Raw genomic sequence first — 21,353 nt, forward strand, 5'->3', positions numbered from 1 at the left:
TGCTCATCATTCAGTGGAAAAGGACCCCCTTTCTTCAACAACTCTGTCAAGGGTTTAGCTATTCACGCAAATGACAGGACAAAACGTCTAAAATACGAAAAGAATCCTAAACAGGAGTGAAGACTATGAACATTCTGCGGCACAGGGAAATTTCTTAAGGCTTCCAAATGCGATTCACTAGGCTTTATCCCGTATTTACTGACACTGTATCCCAGGAATTCGCATTCCTTCTTCAAAAATACGCATTTCTTCTTGTTTATCTCGAAATTATATTCGCTAATACTTTTCAAAAGTTTTCCCAAAATCTCTAGGTGCTCATCTACTGTCTTAGTCGCAATAACAATATCGTCCATATAAATTACTAGGCTCTTCTTTCTTATAAAATCTGAAAACGTTTCTGAAATAAATCGTTGAAACACTGCCGGGCCATTTTTCAATCCAAAAGGCATCCTCAAATACTCATATTGAACTTGAGGGGTAACAAATGCTGTATACGGCACGGATTTTTCTGCGACCTCTATTTGATGAAACCCGCTCTTAAAGTCAATCACAGAAAAACAACATTTCCCTTCCAAATACTCTAGGCAATCTTCAATAAGGGGCAAAGGAAAATTATCTTTAACGATACGCTTGTTCAAACCACGGTAGTCAACGCACATTCGAATTTCACCAGACTTTTTTTTCACAAGGACCAAAGGTGACGCATAAGGTGAGGCTCTAGGACGTATTACTTTTTTCTTAAGCAAATCATCAATGATTTCCGATACTTTCTCCCTCTCAAAATAATACAAACGTCTCGGAGAACAGTAAAACGGAGTGGTATCGGTTAATCTAATAGACATCGGATATCTAGGTGCAGTGTTATAATCGTATTGGATACTAGAATAATGAGATTGAATAATTTTTTCACACCTATTTGCAATTTCCAACCCAAACTCAAAGCCTATCTCAAATGAATCCTCTAATGATGGCTCAATGTCAGCCAAAAATCTCTGCGCATCACTGTCAGTACTTAAAATTTCTACAGAATTTTCATTATCAAAGCCAGAGTTGTGATTATGACTTAAATTTATGGGATTATGAATAGCTGTACTTAAATTATTTGTATTGTTCATTTTAGCGGTGAAAAGGGAAGAGTCTTTAGATTTATAAGTATCATTATTGATTTTTTTATGAACTAATTGAACGTTCATTACCTTCAGTGCGTCTCGACCAATTAATACAGGGAGTGGTAATATTTTGTCATCAACTATATTTAAGAGGATATAATATGTTTTCGCATAAAACTTAACAGAGGCTTTCAAAATGCCCCAAATCAAAATTTTAGGTCCCCCTAAACCAGAGTACTTCGATTTCTTTGAACTTAAAACAATATTTTTCGGAATTAATGACTTACGAATTAAGCTTACCGGGCTGCCGGTATCAAACTTAAGATAGAAATATATTTTCCCTTTTCACCTCGCAAACCTCAGATCTCGATTTTTTGAATCGCTGCCAAGATCTCTGATCCAGACTTCTCCTCATCCTGCAGCACTGCCGGCCTGGTTGACACCCTCCGCTCGGGGCATTGCTGGTACTTATGATCCACGCTAAAGCACTTGAAACAGGCCCCCTCCGGCCTCTTCGGTTGTTTGCACTCTCTAGCCATGTGTCCCATTTGCCTACAATTGTAGCAACGAATGTTATCGGGCATGGACACACGGACTTGGGGCGTCACCACTTTTGTTTTCTCCGCCGACTTTGAAATTTGGGCCGTCATCTTCTTGAATTTGTCGTAGATCATAATTTTGTTTCGCAACTCCTCCAAAGAACTACAATAAGCCATTGCAGACGCATCTCCGGTTTCATCTCCCAAGCCTTTTACGATGAATCGAATAATATCTTCTTGTGCCAACTCTACTTGTCGCGCAATGCCGCACTTGGAGAAAAAATACTGGAGAGCACCCTCGTCAGGTAACTTCTTCCTGGCTTCCAGTTGCTTGAACACATCGAATGCAGTAATCTTGAGGTCAAAAACGGCTATCAGCTCTGCTCGCAGACTCGGCCAATCCAAAGCTGCCGTTTCGTTTATGAACACTCTTGCTGATCCAGACAGTAAACGTTTGGCGAAGATAAAACGTTTTTTCTCCGGCACGCAATATATAAATTAATATGTTCCTCCGTCGTGGTTGGTCCTATGGCCTCCTGACGTGCGGATATTCCTTCCCGTGGGATCCGGTACGATGCTGCCACCAGGGATTTATATCTTCTTACGAAGTTTAGGTTGGAGGGCGTGACTTTGCCCTCTTTGTCGATCGCTGGCCTTTTGGCTCAGCGAGAGTATTCAAATAATAAAATGATATTTTACGGCTGCGTGCCGGAGTGAATAGCTGCTCTTTATTAAAGCTCTGGCTTAAGACTAAATACAAAAGAATATGAAAGTGTGGATCTACTCTGGCTCCAATGCATCACGCCATAAACCCATGGTCGGCAAGCCGACTCAGCATTTATGCAACATAGCTCGGTACCCCGGATAAGGGGTGTCCGGTTGCTGTTGCTGACCGTTCGTAGCGCGGAGCGCTGAACTCGGTTGGGGCGCGTCAGCATTGTTTATATGAAGTACTAGTGTTTGTGTATTGGTGACAAAAGTGTTGGTACTCTTAGTTGTTAACTACTCCCCCTCTAAGATTATGACCGTCCTCGGTTATATTGAGTTTATCGATGGTTTGTTGAATTTCAGCGGAGGCTCGCCTTCTCCTTAATGCCAGAAAAAGGATGAATGAACCAATCAGACCAATGTTAATGACTACTCCAGCCGCGAACCAAAGTTTGGGGGGCCCGCGGCGTCAACCTCGTCTTTGAACCCTTGGATAAAGCGCAGGTTATCGTTGTTCATGCGGTGTAGCAAGGGCATGCTCAGTGCCTGGTCATGGCCGACGATGTTCAGTAGCGGCGATCTTGCTACGCCAGGCTGCTTGTCTATTGTTTTCCGGAAGTTTACGAACTCCGTTCCGTTGATGGTAGCTGATCGCTCGAATGTCACAAGATGTGTTCCTTTGACGAGCACCTCTGGACCGCCGTCCGTGCTGATGCGAGCTGTTGCCTCATTGATGATAACTATGCCGTCATCTATAGGCATTACTGCCCTAAGGTGACTGGATTGCGTGTGGCATTGGGCTGTATTTCCCGCATGGAGTGAGCGGGCGCAGGTTTCGCGTCGGGATCGCTCGCAGAAAGTGTTGTGAGTGGTTTCCATGCACTCGGTGAGCGAAAAGGTGTCTTCCTCGCACTCTGCTAAGGTGTCTTCATCGAGTCGCAAGATTGTCTGATAGTGTGATACGGGGTATACGAGAACCTTCTTACATCTGACCTTCACCCTAGGATAGGCTATTAGTATGTGAATAATGCTGTCGGACTGAAGAACCCTAATCTTAGAGGCTTCTAATAAGCTAACTATTGGAGTGTCTTGTTCAATTAATGAGCTCAAATCGGCATGATTAAGGATTGTGGGATTCACTATGTTAGCTTTAGCCAATGTGATTGTGAGAATTAAATTTTGGATCTCTGTTGTCAGCATTCTATTTCTCGCTAGTAATGCCTCATACAAATGCGGGGTGTCGACCAAGTCGTTGTTTCGGGCTTTAATAATTTTGTTTACGGTGTCGGTCAGTTTGTTTATTTGTATTTGGGTTTCGGAATTTATATTAATTTGCCTGGAGTTGGAATCTATTAGCTGGGCTTCGGTCATTTTGATCTTTAGAAAATCTGAGGCGTCGGGAGTTCCTGCAACTACCTTAAGGGCTGTACCTAAAAAGTCTAAGCTTCTAGCGATACGGTGGTGTATTTTTAAAACGGACAACAAGTTTATAATGTGATCTGTATCCACGTCTAACAACTTGCGCATATGCGATTGTGGAAAGGAAGCGGACAATTTCTTTGTTTCATCTACCATGTAAATATAATCAGACAGGTTGCTCGAATGCCTCAGGCAATTACGATGCTCGAACACCAATACGTCTCCATCTACGACGGGAATGTATTTGGCGTGGGAAAAGTCGGTAATCCGAGCACTTGCCACTGCCAGGGTGATGAGTGTTATGATGGCGAACCTGCAAACCAAACGTAGAATGAGACCACGGCACAAATACTTAAATCTGGCTTACTACTAGGAATAGGCAAATAAAAGTGGGAATTTTATTTGAGGTTGTCCTTGTGGACCACCCTCCCCTTAATGAGAACAGACGTTCCCAGGTCTGCTTGCACCTTTTGTTCTGTGCATAACGGGGTTAGCTTATTTCCTAACCTTTTATTGTTTTTGACAAACACTTCTTCTCCTACCTCAAAAACACGGTTCTGCCTAGCTGGGTTGCATCTTTCGATGTTGTTTTGCTGGGCCTTTACCAGCCTGTCTTTTATGCCTAGGCAGCGATCATCAGAACCCGTGTGGAGAATCTCGACTGGTCTCTCCTGAGTGACAGAATGTAGGGTCTTATTATACTCTATTGTTGCCCTCAATATTAATTCTGTCGTATCGCTGATTTTTTTGTCTAACTTAAGACACCTGGCTATTTCTGTCAAGGTACTGTGGAATCGTTCCACTTGACCGTTTGACAGGCTATGCAGCGGGGCCGCATTTACAATGTCTATGTGGTAGTTGTTTTTAAGTAAGGAGGTGATAGTCTCCGAATTGAAGGCGGCTTCATTGTCGCAATATATCATTTTGATTTTGGGAAACAAATTTACGAGTTGAAGCAGGGGCCCCGTGACGTCCACTATTGTTCTGGACAGCACTGGTTGCACTATTGCAAATTTCGAGAACTTGTCAACACATGTTAAGAATTGCTTCTTATCAGTTGAGAAGATATCGATGTGCAACATTTCGCCGGTATAGCCTGGTATGGGTGTTTCCCCGAGCTCTTGTTTTTTAGGATGCCTGTCGTATTTGGCTTTGGTGCATATTTTGCAATTTGCAACCACTTCCTTTGCTAGGCTGCTCATTTTGGGGAAATAGTAATCGCGGAGGACTTGCTTGGTATTCTCCTGAGCCGCCCTGTGTGCACGATTATGTTCTGTCGTGACAATTTCCAACTGCTCATTTCTATTCGTAACGTCTATAACCATATTCTTACAGTATCGGAACTGCGTAGCTGGGAAATGAGAAATTAAATCATGTTGAAAACTTTCCAGGGTGGGTAGATCGCAGTGTATCGCATTCACGACTTCGGGGTTTACGACCTCCTTCAGCATTTCCAAAATGGTGCTTTTGTCGGCGAAATTGATAAGGTGGCGAGTTTTACTGCGAAACAACACCAAGCTTCGTTTTAGTCGGAAACGTGCTTCTTCTATGACAATCTGATTTCTGAAGCAGTTCACCGGTTGGTCTGTCGTTTCGACCGTGTAGGTCAATGACAGTTCGCTGTGGATAGTCGCAGCGTCTGACTGAGGCTCATTTTGTAGGGCATTAATGTTCTGCCTAGAAAGAGCGTCAGCCACATGGTTATCTTTACCTGGTTTGTCGTGGATTTTTGCGTTATGATCATCGATATACGCTTTCCATCTTTTTATCTTCGGATTTGGATTCCGATCGGACACCGCGAATGTCAGCGGCTGATGGTCCGTATAAATATTTATATCGCGAGTGCCGTAGAGGTAGTGTTGTAACTTGCCCAAGGCCCACACTATGGCCAACAATTCTCTTTCATTTGTGGCGTAGTGTGACTCGCTTTCTTTCAGGGTCCTAGAGATCATAGTGATGGGTCTTTTATCTTGCGATAAAACCGCACCAATACCGTTCGCAGAGGCATCCGTCGTCAGATCGAATGGCTTCTTGAAATCGGGGTATCTGAGCATTACATCTTCAGAAGCCAAGATGTTCCTCAGCCTCTCAAATGCATCTCTCTGCAAATCACTAAACTCAATAGGTGTTTTCTTGGACATGTGTTTGCTGATAGAGCCGTTTACTCCTTTCAGCAAGTCTGTCAAGGGCCTCGCGATCGCCGCAAAGTCCTTCACGAAGCAACGGTAATAACTGGCCAGACCCAAAAATGACCTTAGCTCATACAAATTTGTAGGCTCTGGATATTCCTTTATGGCCTTTACTTTTTCTGGGTCGGTTTTTGCACCTCCATTGGTAACAATAAATCCCAGATATTCAACACTCTGCTTAAAGAAGTGTGTTTTTTCGCTGGATACCTTCATATTAGCATTGCACAGGCTTTTTAAAACCCAATCTATATGCTTGACGTGGTCATTTTCGTTTTCAGAAAAAATAATGACGTCATCTACGTAAACATAGCATGACTTGCCAATCTGGTCTCGTAAGACGTCGTCGATCGCTCTTTGGAAGATGCTTCCCGCATTCTTCAATCCGAACGGTAACCGACAAAACTCATACTTTCCGCCGTTTACCGAAAAAGAGGTCTTTTCGCGGTCCTGTTCGGCCAAGTATATTTGGTGGTAGCCAGACTTTAGATCTAACGTCGTAAAGTACTTAGCTTTTCCTAGGTTCGCCAGTATCATGGAGATGTTTGGCATTGGGTATTTATCAGCGATGGTTTTTTCATTAAGTTTCCTAAAGTCTATAACTAAACGCTTATTTTTGTTCCCCAATTCATCCTGGCCTTTTTTGTCTACAACCCATGTTGGATTGTTGTAAGGCGATTTAGAGGTTCTAATGATGCCTTTCTGAAGTAAGTCTGCGATTTCTCGCTTAACAAACTCAGATACACCCATTGGATGCGGGTATAGCTTGGAGTATACCGGCTTATCATCGCTTGTGCGAATTCTGGCGACAACAGAGGTGTTAAACGGCAGTGCCTCGTTAGAGGCTGAAAATGCCTTAGATCTGTTTTCGATCATACCTCGAAATTGCGCTTTTACAGGCTCTGGCACGGCGATGTCATTTACGTTAGTAAAATTAACATTATCGCAATTATGATGCTGAAGCTTCTCAGAAACAGAACCATAATTTATCGTACCTTTCTCTGCGTCGAGTTTTGCTCCTACTTGAGCTAGGAGATCAAATCCAATTATACCATCGAATGGTGTCAGTGCGTCCAAAAGAAAAAACGCAGATGTTTTTCCAAAAATATTCATTAAACATTTTTGGTGAACCCTGTTAGAACCATGAATGGAACTAACCGTGAAAGGGGAATCGACGGGCACTACATGTTTAAGCTCCTTTACGGGCTTGATGTAGTTTTTCGCCGCCCCTGTGTCAATTAGTATTTTTAGTAGTCTCCCTTGGAGCTGTCGTTCAATGAACGGCAGTCGGGAGCGCTCCCTAAAAAATTGATCTGATCATTTTCATCGGATTCGTCATCTAACTCGGTAACGGCCGCTGCGGCCGCACCATCATACTCGTCGCCATTATTCTCTTCAGCCTGTTGCATAGTGTTCTGCAATTTCTGACGCCTCTGCCCGGTCATGCGAGCGGAGCCGAATCTTTTCTGGCCTTGAGTACTCTCGGCCTTGGCGTTTGTAGGCTGACCGTTTCCAAAGGAGGTCGGTTGCCTTTGTTGGGTTACAGTGGAGCCTAACTCCATAGGCTCAGGTGCTTGATTCTGATAGCTGTTATTATTCTGGGCAAAATTATTTTGTTTACCCTGCTTCTTGTAAAAATGAGGGTTTTTCCCTAGGCCGTCCTCGGCCCTGCTATATTTTCCATGCGGCTCCTTTGAGCGGTTTCGATCCTTTCGGTGCTCATAGGCGGTTGCCTTGTCCTCTAAAACCTTTGCATATGTATTGGCAAAGTTTGTGCGTTCTATGGTAGCCTCGGACTCCCTAGCAAAAGCTAAAGCTGAGGGCAAATCCTTGGGCTGCGCCGGCAAGACTATGGCCCTCAAGGGTTTCCTAAGACCGGCAATAAATGCGTGGAGAGCATCCTCTCTAACTTCATTATTAAACAGAATCGCACTGTCCGGTTCGTGAGTCATAACGATCTTGTTTGTTATTAACGTCAATCGTTTCTCTACATCGTCGTAATATTCCATTAGGCTAAGCTCTCCTTGCCTAACTGTTTCGAGTCCCTGCCTAAGCACGCGCAGCGACGTTTTGTCCGCGTAGGTACAATCCAGTCGAGCAATAATGGCATCGAAATTTAGGACTGTGTTATGGGCAACTAGTAGCCCTCTCGCTGGCCCCCTAACTTTGTTCCTGATAATCGAGACAGCTTGGTAATGTGCCTCGCTACCGTCATACCGTTTGAAGATTTCGTATGCGTCTACGGCTGACTGCCGCCATGACACATAGTCGTCCTGTTCCCCCGAAAAGTCTGGCAAGGTCTTCACAATGTCAAGCTTGACCTCGCACCGTACGTCAGGGTTTGGGATTATTTTTTTGTATGCCTCTACCTGTGGTGCTTCTACACGCAAGTTTTGCATCTGCTGTTTAACCTCATCTAATTGTGCCTGGAAGGCCTGCGTTAGTCTGTGTTCTTGTTCAGCCAAAGCCTGGCTAACAGCTCCAGCTATAATAGCTTGTAGCTGTGCGGCGTCCATGGCTGCAGTGCTACTTGTAGTATTCGGACAAAAACCTACTGGCTCTGAACTAAACTCGTCGTCACTAACGTCTTCGACTTTTATGTTTCTATATGCCGTCCAACTCATTTACCATTGGTTGACACCACGCAAATTAATTCTTTCCGAGCACGGTCGATCGGCTATGCGAGGCGTGATATTTGCACGCGCGAGAAATATAAGGCGACACAAAGGGAAAAAGGTGTTTCCCCTAAAAACGACAAGGAAAAGGTCTGCACAGAATTTACTCTCGTAAAAAGTAGGCTGTGTAAAATCAATGGGTCGAGGTAAAGTAAAGTAGAATTTACGCTTGGGGTATGCTACAGAATTTTCTGTTGGTAAAAGTATGATGTGGAAAATAATGCTCCCTAAAAGCATGCAAAAAAGACTGTTAGCTTTTTTATTTATTTAATATTCCACACAAAATTCCTTAGGTTGCCGAGTGACTTCACTAATCAAACTTACATGGCCTGTACTCTTAACTACGTTGTTATGTTAAGATATTATTAGGTGCGGGTACTAAATGTACGTTGGGCGTCAATTAATATGTTCCTCCGTCGTGGTTGGTCCTATGGCCTCCTGACGTGCGGATATTCCTTCCCGTGGGATCCGGTACGATGCTGCCACCAGGGATTTATATCTTCTTACGAAGTTTAGGTTGGAGGGCGTGACTTTGCCCTCTTTGTCGATCGCTGGCCTTTTGGCTCAGCGAGAGTATTCAAATAATAAAATGATATTTTACGGCTGCGTGCCGGAGTGAATAGCTGCTCTTTATTAAAGCTCTGGCTTAAGACTAAATACAAAAGAATATGAAAGTGTGGATCTACTCTGGCTCCAATGCATCACGCCATAAACCCATGGTCGGCAAGCCGACTCAGCATTTATGCAACATAGCTCGGTACCCCGGATAAGGGGTGTCCGGTTGCTGTTGCTGACCGTTCGTAGCGCGGAGCGCTGAACTCGGTTGGGGCGCGTCAGCATTGTTTATATGAAGTACTAGTGTTTGTGTATTGGTGACAAAAGTGTTGGTACTCTTAGTTGTTAACTTATATCCATTATATTCGAAAAGTCGTCGATCCAACGAAGCACAGGGTATCCATTGTCTCCAGAAAACGATTGAATTAGGGCATCCAAATCACTCATATCAATGTTGTCTTCTTGAGCTGATTTATTTTGGCCCAACGCGTTTTCTAAATCAGCCACTCGTTTGCGCGCAGCGTACAGCTTTTCAACTTGCTGCAAATGTTGTATTTCTGCCTCGACGTCCGCCATCACTCGATCACGACGCTGCACGTACGCAGCCGCCACATCAGAACCTTCCAGAATTTCATCATACGCCGGCACTCGAACACGACGCTGCACTACCAGGAACTTCTCCAGACGCCGCCACTTCGTCACTGCTCGCCAACACACTATCGCCGTCTCTTTCTTGCTCATGTTCAATTTCGCAACTAACACCAGCGTCGCAGCCCGATCTCGAACTTTCGGCTACTTTGGGCGAGGTTTTATCTATATTCAACTGCTCCAGGTTTAGCTTATCCAGTTCCAAATGCTCTAGGTTTGACTCCTCCATGTTCAGCTTCTCCCGTTCGTTTGCTTTCTTATTGTCCATAATGGTTTTCGCCGCTGCACGGAGTTGATATATGGTGGCGTCTTCTTGGAAAAACACGTTCTCTCGCTCTAGAATAACTTTCAGCTCAGGTCTCGTTCTTTTTAATATTTCACTATATCTCATAACAAAGGCGTTCTATTTTATACGGGCCTTGACCCCACACCTGGTATGTAAAATCTTTATTTTCTTTTATTTTCTGATCTTCACACTTCTGTTCGTCTGGCGCCTTCTCGAGAGAGTGCCCGTACTTCGATCGTGCACCGTCGATTATAATATATCGAGTGCCCTTCTTATCGATAGTTACATTGTTACCTTATTTTTAACTTATAATATCTACATTATTTACATTATTTACACTAGGTTCCACTGATTTGCTCATACGTGTAAGGTTTTTCCGAACACTCATTCGTTGAGCTTTAAGTTGCTCCAGCGAAGACATTTTGCAGATGTTTATTTACTTTATTTATTTTCGATCTGGCAGTGCCTTGCTTGAACAGGTTTGTAAGAGCGAGCGAGCCTGGCCAAGAGTGCAACCGATGTGTTGCGGTAGAATAAGGTTATGTATGAGTGTATAAGCCAAAGCCACCACCAATATTTGTACGTGAGAAATGCTCAAATACATTTGTAAGCAATTAAGCTCATAGGTGACGCAAATTTCCACATATTTCCCTTAGTTAGGGGCAACATTCATGAAACTAAAGTTCAGACCAAGTCTGAACAACACTTTAGAGCCTTAACAAAGTATTTGGACGAAGGAGAAAAAAGCTATTACACATACCAGTTAAAAAGCTGCAAGGGTCTGCAAGTCGTACTAAAGGTCAAAACCCAATTAGAATAATCTTGTATATTTGAATTCCGCGTTTTTTGAATGATGTTAACATAACAGCTGTTGCGCTAGGCTGCCAACTCGTACTAGCGAACGAGTGGCAGATAGGAATTAGAAAAAAGAGAGAATAGAACAAGGACAGATAAAAAATTGAAGTTGAAGATATAGCCACGAGGAGTTTAAGTGAGGAGAAATAATCAAGAATTGTCATTAAAACTTAACTATTAAACTAGCACCATCCGACTTATCATTTATACTCAAGAAAAAGCTCTTGTTTTTACATTTTGGCGACCGTGACAGGACTTGTGCTACGTTTTAGTTAATTGTGGTGATGATTGTGGTTACGTTCGCCCCCATTTTTACTTTGCTCTAAGTCTCGCACGCGCATTTACGACTTTTGCCCTGCCAAACTCTCGTACATTCGCGCATCGCGTTCGCTGCCGGTCTACCCAGCGTCCGCATAGGATTTTCGCTAGTGCATTTGCCCACAACTACATGCAGCGCAGGTGCCGGCTATACTCAAGGGTCTCCCGCCGCATCATTGGACATCGTTGGACATCCTCCAAGTGTCATCGCCATAGTTGGAGTCGACATCTCGGTCCTCCATCTATACATATTGCCCCCAGGAGCACCCCCATACATAACCTCATTCTGTCGCAACACTCTAGGTTGCACTCTAGGCTTGGCGAGCGAAAATTTTCCACTACATCTCGTCGTCTCGCTCGCTCTCACAGACCTTGTCAAGCAAGGAATATCCAGATCGAAATTAAATAAAGTAAACAAACATCTGCAAAAATGTCTTCGCTGGAGCAACTTAAAGCTCAACGAACGAGTGCTCGAAAAAACCTTACACGTATGAGCAAATCAGTGGAACCTGGTTTGAATTTATCTCCGTTGGAATTATCTTGCCGTTTGTCGATTTTGGAATCGTATTTTAAACTTGCTTTATCTACCCAGGAAGCCATAGAGCAGATGGAGCCAGCTGAGGCGCAGCGCAATACTCGCTTCGAAATAGAGGAACTGTTTATCCACGCCAAGGTTTGCGTTCAGGAGCAACTTGGACCAGACGCTAACAGCACCGGCATTCATGAATCTACGGTTAATTTTGGGCACACATCTGCAGTTAAGCTCCCGCGCTTATCATTGCCGACATTTGACGGCAAATACTGCGAGTACCAAAACTTTATCTTGTCGTTTAACCCAGTTATTGGCCACCAGCCATCCATGTCTAAGATCGAGAAGTTCAACCAGTTGTTAAACTGTCTTCGAGGACCAGCCCTTGAAACGGTTCGAGCTTTCCAGGTGACCGCAGACAACTACACAAAGGCTCTGGACCGCTTAAAGCAGCGCTATGACAACCCGACTCTCGTATTTTTGGATAACATATCGTCACTCTTCGCATTGCCAACTGTCGCCAAGTCAAATGGTCAGCAGTTGCGCAGCCTAATCGATAATGCATCCGCATTATACAACTCGTTGCGTTCGTTGAGCACCGAGCCACAGATTTGCGAGGCCATGCTCATCTCCATAGTTATGGGCAAAGTGGACCAGGAGACTAAGAGGAAGTGGAATAAGTCGCTGGACTACACTACGTTGCCTTCGTGGGACAAATGCGTTGGAGTCGTTGAACGTCATTGTCAATATTTGGAATCGGATAAGAAGCCTCCTGCTGAAGCCCCTATGAGTCAACCAGGTGGCCATAGGTCGCGCTCGCAGAGGAATCAGGCAAGTCTGTCCTTCAATTGCACCACACAAACTTGTAACATCTGTTCACAGACAGACCACAAGACCTTTAGATGCCCAGAACTTATCAATCTCGCCCTAGATAATCGCCTCAATGCAGTAAAGCGCCACAAGCTTTGCATTAATTGCCTTGGCAGGGGTCATCTTGTAGCCAACTGCCCGTCGACGCGGAGGTGCCACTCATGTGCACTACCGCATCACTCGCTGCTTCATCGGCCATCGCCAGGATCGGCCGCAGCTCCCTTGCCACTCCCTCAAGCGGAGCCTGTACAAGTTTCGGACGCAGTCGCGCATACTCACACGGAGTCTCGTTCCGACTGTGTCATTCTGGCCACGGCACTGATTCTGGTCAAGGATGCATCTGGAAGCTAAAAAATAGGAAGAGCGCTTCTGGATTCATGTTCTCAGGTGAATTTCATATCCGAGGAGTTTGCCCAAAGACTTCGACTGCCACGGAGCAAGCTCAACCTCGAGATTCGTAGCATTGGTGAGACACAAACGCGAATTAAACACCATGCAACCACCAATATCAAGTCGAGGCACAATGGATTCGAGTTGCTCCTTGATTTTTGCGTGACATCCCACATTGCCTATCATCCAGAATCGGAAATTGACATTTCTGCGTGGAACTTTCCGCAGCACTCATCTCTTGCTGACGAGAGCTTTAACAAGTCTCGTCGGATCGATCTGCTTTTGGGGACGGAAACCTTCTTCGATATATTGGCAGTTGGCCAAGTTAAATTAGGAAAGGATCTGCCCGTACTACAAAAAACACTACTTGGATGGATAGTGTCTGGTCGATGTCGAGCTTATCCCAGAACACTCCATCAGTACTCATCTATCGCATTAACAGAAATTGACCAAAAAATGGAACGGCTATGGCGCATCGATCATGTGGAGCCTCCTGAGATCACACTTACGCCAGAGCAGCGAAACTGTGAAGAGTTCTACACCAAAACGGTACGACGTAATTCAGATGGTCGATTGGAAGTACGACTTCCATTTAAAGATGAACCTACCGTTCTCGGAGCCTCATTCGACATTGCCAAAAGGAGATTCCTCTCCCTCGAACGCAGCCTATGCAAAAGGCCTGAGGTAGGGGCCAAATATGTTGAATTTATGCAGGAGTTTCAAAATCTGAGACACATGAGTCCCGTGAGCCATCCACAGTTAAACACTCCGCATTATTATATTCCGCACCACTGCGTGCTCAAGCCTAATAGCACATCAACAAAGCTCAGAGTGGTTTTCGACGCATCCTGCAAGACGACGTCCCAGAAATCTCTCAACGACATTCTGATGGTCGTGCCGACCATTCAGCCAGATCTTTATACACTACTCCTGCGTTTTCGGATACATCGCTATGCCATCACTGCTGATGTGGTCAAGATGTTCCGCCAAGTCAACATGTTTGCCGAGGATCGCAGATTTCAATACATTCTTTGGAGAGCGTCGCCATCGCAACCATTGAGCACCTTCGAATTGAATACTGTAACTTATGGCACAGCGGCTGCACCGTATCTAGCCATACGCAGTTTGTCATATCTAGCCGACAAATTCATGGACAAATTGGAGATTGGAGCTAAAGCCATCAAATCGTCTTTCTATGTGGATGACTTCCTAGGTGGAGCGGATACGGTAGAGGAGCTACATCAAATCAAAATGGAAGTTACAGCGATTCTACAGGATGGCCAATTAGAACTCGCAAAATGGCATTCAAATCACTGCAAGTTTGTCGATGACGCTACAGTCAAACATTTGCAGTTGGACGACGAAATGCTAACCAGCACGCTTGGCCTAAAATGGGACCAAGTACGGGACACATTCATGTTCTCGTTCTCGCCAAGATTCGATTCGGACCACGTCACCAAGCGATCGATTTTGTCCATAGCCTCTTCGCTGTTTGATCCGTTGGAATTAGTTACTCCCATCATCATAGTGGCAAAAATTATCCTCCAGGAGCTGTGGCTCCTAAAACTACATTGGGACGAGTCAGTACCCCAAGGCATTCATACAGCTTGGATGTCCCTGCTTGCATCGCTTTCGTCGTTGGAGTCTGTAGCAATACCACGATATTGCCTCCAATCAGCGATACATACCTTTCAAATACACGGCTTTTGTGACGCCTCCATTCGAGCGTATGGATGCTGCATCTACGCTCGCACAATCGGAGCAGATGGGCTGACCAAGGTACAGCTAATCACATCGAAGTCCAGAGTTGCTCCCACCAAGAAGCTATCTCTGCCGAAATTAGAACTGTGTGGAGCACATTTGTTAGCACAGCTCTACAAAAAAATCATTAGAATCTTCGCTGACAGAAAGCCGACTTCGTTCTTATGGTGCGATTCTCAAATTGTTCTACATTGGAATCGCCAACACTCGGCCACCTTATCAACCTTTGTCGGCAATCGAATTGCCGAAATTCAAGAACTCACGTCAGGTTGCCACTGGAAACATGTTCCCACTCACTGCAACCCGGCTGATATCTTGTCCAGGGGCTGCACTATCACCGAGTTGGAACAATCGATATGGTTCGAGGGACCTGAGTTCCTAGGCCAAGATCATCAACATTGGCCAAAGGACAGTCGAGACAACAGTGACATTGATATGGAAACTGTCCAACTGGAGAAGAGAAAATCAGCCTTTGCCGTACACACGACTAGTAATCAACTGCTTGAAGGAATCTACAAGATCAGTTCGCATCATCGCTGCCTACTAGTTATCGCTTGGGTGTACAGATTTACTCAGCGCTGCCGTAAACTAACGCCATTCCAATCACCTTCGCCGACGCCAGCAGAACTGATGCGGGCGCTACATTGCATCGTCTGGAATATTCAAACTAGTCACTTCGCTCAAGAGATGTCCTCGGTCCTGAAGGGCCATCCGATTCGCACTAACCTTAAAAATCTTAGTCTCTTCCTCCAGGTTACAGATGGCTTCCAAATGCTAAAGGTCGGAGGGCGCCTGGAGCTAGCAGACTACCCAAAAACCCAAAAGCATCCTGTGCTGCTCCCAGCTAAGGATCCATTTGTGTCACAGTTCGCTCGCCATCTTCATCTACAGAACTATCACGCCGGGCCACGGACGCTCGTCGCTTTAATTAGAAAACAGTTCTGGATAGTGAATGCAAGGGACTTGGCGCGACAAGTCGTTCGCTCATGTATACATTGTCGCCGCTATCGACCAACTCTCGAAAGGCAGCTAATGGGCCAACTGCCTAAAGAGCGGATCACACCATCTAGACCATTTTCAAGATGCGGAATAGACTTTTGCGGACCAATCAACGTCTATTTGCGCATCCGGGGTAAGCCGCCTATCAAGGCCTACCTAGCCGTCTTCGTTTGCTTTGCCACGAAGGCGATACATGTCGAAGTGGTATCGGATCTCACGACGGATAGCTTCATTGCATCACTAAAGCGTTTTATTGCCCGACGCGGACTTCCCTCGGACATATTCTGTGACAACGCTACAAATTTCGCAGGAGCTAACAACAAGCTCGAATCGTTGAAGCAGTTTCTGTTTAAAGACGAAACAACAAGAACAATCCACTATTTCTGTCGCTCAGAGTTTATTAACTTCCACTTTATTCCACCCAGGGCTCCACACTTCGGGGGCATATGGGAAGCTGCAGTAAAAAGTGTCAAGGGACTACTCAATCGCACTCTTCGAGACACCAGGTTAACCTTCGAGGAGTTAGCCACTGCAGCTGCTGACGTCGAGGCGATCCTGAACTCTCGCCCGTTAACGCCGCTCTCATCAGACCCGAACGACCTGGCCGCTCTCACGCCTGGCCACTTCTTAGTGGGTGACGCACTCCGAGCACTACCGGAACTTCCACCAATCGACGACAACCTGGACAAGTTGGATCGATGGAAAAGGGTCAGCGCACTCAAACATCACATCTGGGGTCGCTGGAGCCACGAGTACATCAACGAGCTCCAAGTTCGCACAACCTGGACGAAGACTTCACCAAATTTGGCTGTCAATGACATGGTCATCGTTCACGAGGATAATCTTCCCCCACAACGGTGGTTTCTTGGGCGCATAGTCAGCACGATTGCAGGAGCGGACAACATCGTGCGTGTAGCCGACGTACGCACTGCCAAGGGAATCATCCGCCGCCCTATACGAAAACTCGCCTTATTACCTGTCTCTTGAAAGTCAATCGCATACTTTCAAGGGGGCCGGTATGTTGGGTCAAAACCCAATTAGAATAATCTTGTATATTTGAATTCCGCGTTTTTTGAATGATGTTAACATAACAGCTGTTGCGCTAGGCTGCCAACTCGTACTAGCGAACGAGTGGCAGATAGGAATTAGAAAAAAGAGAGAATAGAACAAGGACAGATAAAAAATTGAAGTTGAAGATATAGCCACGAGGAGTTTAAGTGAGGAGAAATAATCAAGAATTGTCATTAAAACTTAACTATTAAACTAGCACCATCCGACTTATCATTTATACTCAAGAAAAAGCTCTTGTTTTTACAGGCATAGAGCCTGATGTAACACCAGACGAAATAAAACTGGCGCTACAGGATAAAGGATTTACCGCAAAATCAGTCTTCAACATCTTAAACAAAAATAGACAGCCGCAACCACTCTTCAAGGTGGAACTTGCACCTGAAGCAAAGATGCCGAAAAGAAACGATGTGCATCCAATCTACAAACTCCAATTTTTACTACATCGTAGAATCACTGTAACAATCTGGTACAATGTATGAACTGCCAAGAATACGGCCATACAAAGTCTTACTGTAAGCTGCGCCCAGTGTGCGTAGTCTGTGGCGAGCTCCACGACAAAGCCAGCTGCAGTGCGCCCAAGAAAGACTCAAGCTGAAAAATGTGTGGCAACTGTGGAGGCAATCACACAGCCAACTACAGAGGCTGCCCAGTATACAAAGATCTCAAAAGCCGCATTAACCAGCGCGTAGCCACTGTACGCATACAAAACGCAAAAATCACAAAAATACGAGTCATATGCAAGCGCTCTAAGATCAGGTCTAGAGCCCCCAGCCTACAATGCGCCATGTTCATAAGCCAAATATGTGGACTTCAATTCGGTACAAGACAAAAAGCCAATGGAACAACAACAAAACAATTTCTAAGCAATGATACTTACCTTGCAGCAGAGCATGGCGGAGTTTATGGCGTTTATGCGGACCACCATGCAAGATCTAATGCGCAATCAAAACATGTTGATACAACTGCTTGTATCACAACAATCAAATTAATCATCTTCATGGCCTCGCTAAGAATCTCTACGTGGAACGCCAATGGCGTTTCACAGCACAAACTTGAGCTAGCTCAATTCCTACTCGAAAAACACATCGACGTAATGCTACTTTCGAAAACACACCTCACAAACAAATATAACTTCAACATAAGAGGATATATTTTCTACGGAACCAATCACCCTGATGGTAAGGCCCACGGCGGGACCGGGATTTTGTTAAGAAGCCGTCTTAAGCACCACTGTCATATTAAGATTATCTGCAAAAACTATCTACAAGCAACATCATTAAAAATTCATTTGGATAATGGTAACCAGCTTATTTTAGCCGCTGCTAACCTAGTTTCGCTTTATCTGAAGACCAATTTATGGAATTCTTCAACTCACTTGGAGAACATTTTATAGCAGCTGGGGACTATAATGTCAAGCACACACACTGGGGGTCTCGACTCGTGAATCCAAAAAGAAAACAGCTCTACAACGCCATTATAAAAGCAGACAACAAGCTCGACCACGTTTCTACTGGCACACCTACATACTGGCCTACTAACCCCAAAAAACTACCTGATCTAATTGATTTCGCAGTCACCAAAAACATTCCCCGAAATTTGATAAGCGCCGAGTGCCTCTCAGATCTATCATCTGACCACTCGCCCCTCCTAATAAATCTGCTCCGACACCCAGAACCAGCAAACCTTTCTTATAAGTTGACTTCAGTAAAAACCAACTGGCTCAAATACAAAAAATACATAAGCTCACACATTGAGCTTAACCCACCTCTTGAAGCTGAAGCTGACATTGATAGTTTTGTTAACTCACTGAAGTCAATCATCGTTGCTGCAGCTGCTCAACGCCGCAAACAGTAAGTAAAATTACAAATCACAAAAAGACCAACCTGCAAATCGAACCACTTGTTCTCGAAAAACAGAGCCTACGGCGAGAATGGCAGTCCTCCAGATCACCGTCGGCAAAACAAAAGTTAAAAGACGCCACACGCAAACTTACAAGCTTTAAAGCAAGAAGAAGAGCTTGCCCAACGAACTTATAATGAAAAATTATCAACATCCAGTACAAAAAACTCACTGTGGAAAGCTCACCCAACTCTTGGCTCACCCACAGTACCAGTGGTCCCAATTAGAAACCACACAGGTGGTTGGGCCAAGTGACAAAATGGGTAGTGACAAAATAGAGCCAGCACCTTTGCCACTCATCTACAAAAAGTCTTCCAACCGAATTCTGCAACAAACACGTTCGAAATTCCGCCCGCAACAGACGACTCCCAGCATCATCATGCACCAGTTGTGTTTCGCTCAAACGAAATCTCAAAAATCATTAAAGAACATCTGAACCCAAAAAAATCTGCAGGGTGCGACCTAATTACCCCTAAGATGATTATCGAGCTGCCTTACTGTGCCGTATGCAGCATTACCCAGCTCTTCAACGCCATCAACAAACTTGGCTACTTTCCAGGAAGATGGAAAAAGTCAACAATAATAATGATACCAAAGCCGGAAAAAGATCACACTGTTCCATCGTCGTACCCATAAGACCCATAAGCCTTCTATCCTGCTTATCGAAACTTTTCGAAAAATGCCTACTGTCTCTGACTATTACTCCATTCCTGAACACGCACAACACAATACCAGCACACCAATTTGGCTTTCGTGGAAAACACGGAACTATTGAGCAAGTTAACCGCATAACATCAGAAATACGAAACGCATTTGAAAAACGGGAATACTGCTCTGCGATATTTCTAGATGTTTCGCAGGCATTCGTCAGAGTTTGGCTGGACGGTTTGATGTACAAAATCAAAAGAACGCTTCCAAACAACACTCATAAACTGCTAGAATCGTACCTCTACAACAGGAACTTTGTAGTGAGGCGCAACACTGCGATATCCGACGAACACAGTATTGAAGCCGGTGTCCCACAAGGCAGCGTACTAGGCCCATCACTATACGTCCTATTTACACCAGACATCCCTACAAGCAGCAACCTGACAGTTTCAACATTTGCGGATGACACAGCTATTCTCAGCCGCACCAGATGCCCAATCAAAGCATCATCTCAGCTAGCCATCTACCTGGTCGACGTGGAAAAGTGGTTATCCGACTGGCGTATAAAGGTAAACGAACAAAAATGCAAGCAAGTAACTTTCACCCTTAACAGGCAAGATTGTCCACCGCTCACTCTGAAAAACGTCGCACTTCCAACAGCAAACGAAGTGACGTATCTGGGAGTACACCTCGATAGAAGACTAACTTGGCGCAGACACATCGAAGCCAAGAGAACTCACTTAGAACTGAAGGCCAACAGCCTTCATTGGCTTATCAACTCCCGCTCACCGCTCAGTTTGGACTTCAAGGTGCTGCTCTACAACTCAGTGCTAAAACCAATCTGGACTTACGGCTGCCAGCTATGGGGAAATGCCAGCAACAGCAACATCGTTATCGTTCAGAGAGCCCAGACGAAGATATTGAGAACTATCACCGGGGCACCGTGGTATGTTCGAAACGCCAGCATTCACAAAGATCTAAACGTTCCACCTGTAAAAGACAAAATTGCGCAAAACAAGGAAAAGTACCTTAACAAGCTATCAACGCATCCCCACCAGCTCGCGAGGAGTCTAACAAGGCTAAGCAGCCAATCACGCCTACGTCGAAACGACTTGCCAACCCAGCAGTAATTTTTTTTAGTTCCGCTTTTATAATACAGTTCAAGAAATGTACTGGTAATTAGTATTTACACTTAAGATTTGTTAACTTGTTTTTAGTTTTCGGTACAGAAAAGATAAAACAAATAAAAGCTCCAAACTGGAAAAAAAAAATGTATGGGGGTGCTCCTGGGGGCTATAGATGTATATATAGAGGACCGAGATTTCGACTCCAACTATGGTGATGACACTTGGAGGATGGTATGTCCACTCAAACGACGTCCAGGGATGCAGCGAGAGTCCCTTGAATATAGCCGGCAGCTACACTGCTATGAGTTGTGCGCAAATGCCCGAGCGACAATTCTATGCGGACGCTAGGTACGAGAGTTTGGCAGGGCAAATATCGTAAATGCGTGTGCGAGACTTTGAGCAAAGTAAAAATTACAATTATTGATTAATGATTGTATGAAAATTCTTGATTATTTCTCCTCGTAGATTTCAACTTCTCTTGGCTTTTTTTCAAATTCAGTCTTCTTCTTCAATCTGTTCTATTCATTCTTTTTTCAATATTCTTCTTTCTATCTGCCACTCACTCGCTACTATGAGTTGACAGCATCATACAACATATGTTATGTTAACAACATTCAAAAGGCGCGGAAATCAAATTGACGTTTGACCAAATAATGTCAATAAAGTTAGACTCAACATAAGAACAGAACACCTTAACAAGGAAGAAAAAGCAAAAATGTTTAAAGTTTTTAAACAATATAGAACCCTATTTTATAACGACG

General features: G+C 44.6%; 1 protein-coding gene across 1 annotated transcript; it reads left to right on the top strand.

The window, feature by feature from the left end:
* Nucleotides 1-11,905: 11,905 nt before the first annotated feature.
* LOC122756420 lies at nt 11,906-20,595 on the top strand. The gene is made up of 3 exons (XM_044005811.1): nt 11,906-13,024; nt 13,085-16,753; nt 19,678-20,595. The coding sequence occupies exons 1-3, from the start codon at nt 11,906-11,908 to the stop codon at nt 20,593-20,595; spliced, it is 5,706 nt and encodes a 1,901-aa protein (XP_043861746.1).
* Nucleotides 20,596-21,353: the final 758 nt, after the last annotated feature.

This window comes from Drosophila santomea, chromosome 2R (assembly GCF_016746245.2).
Source record: "Drosophila santomea strain STO CAGO 1482 chromosome 2R, Prin_Dsan_1.1, whole genome shotgun sequence".
NCBI lineage: Eukaryota > Metazoa > Arthropoda > Insecta > Diptera > Drosophilidae > Drosophila > Drosophila santomea.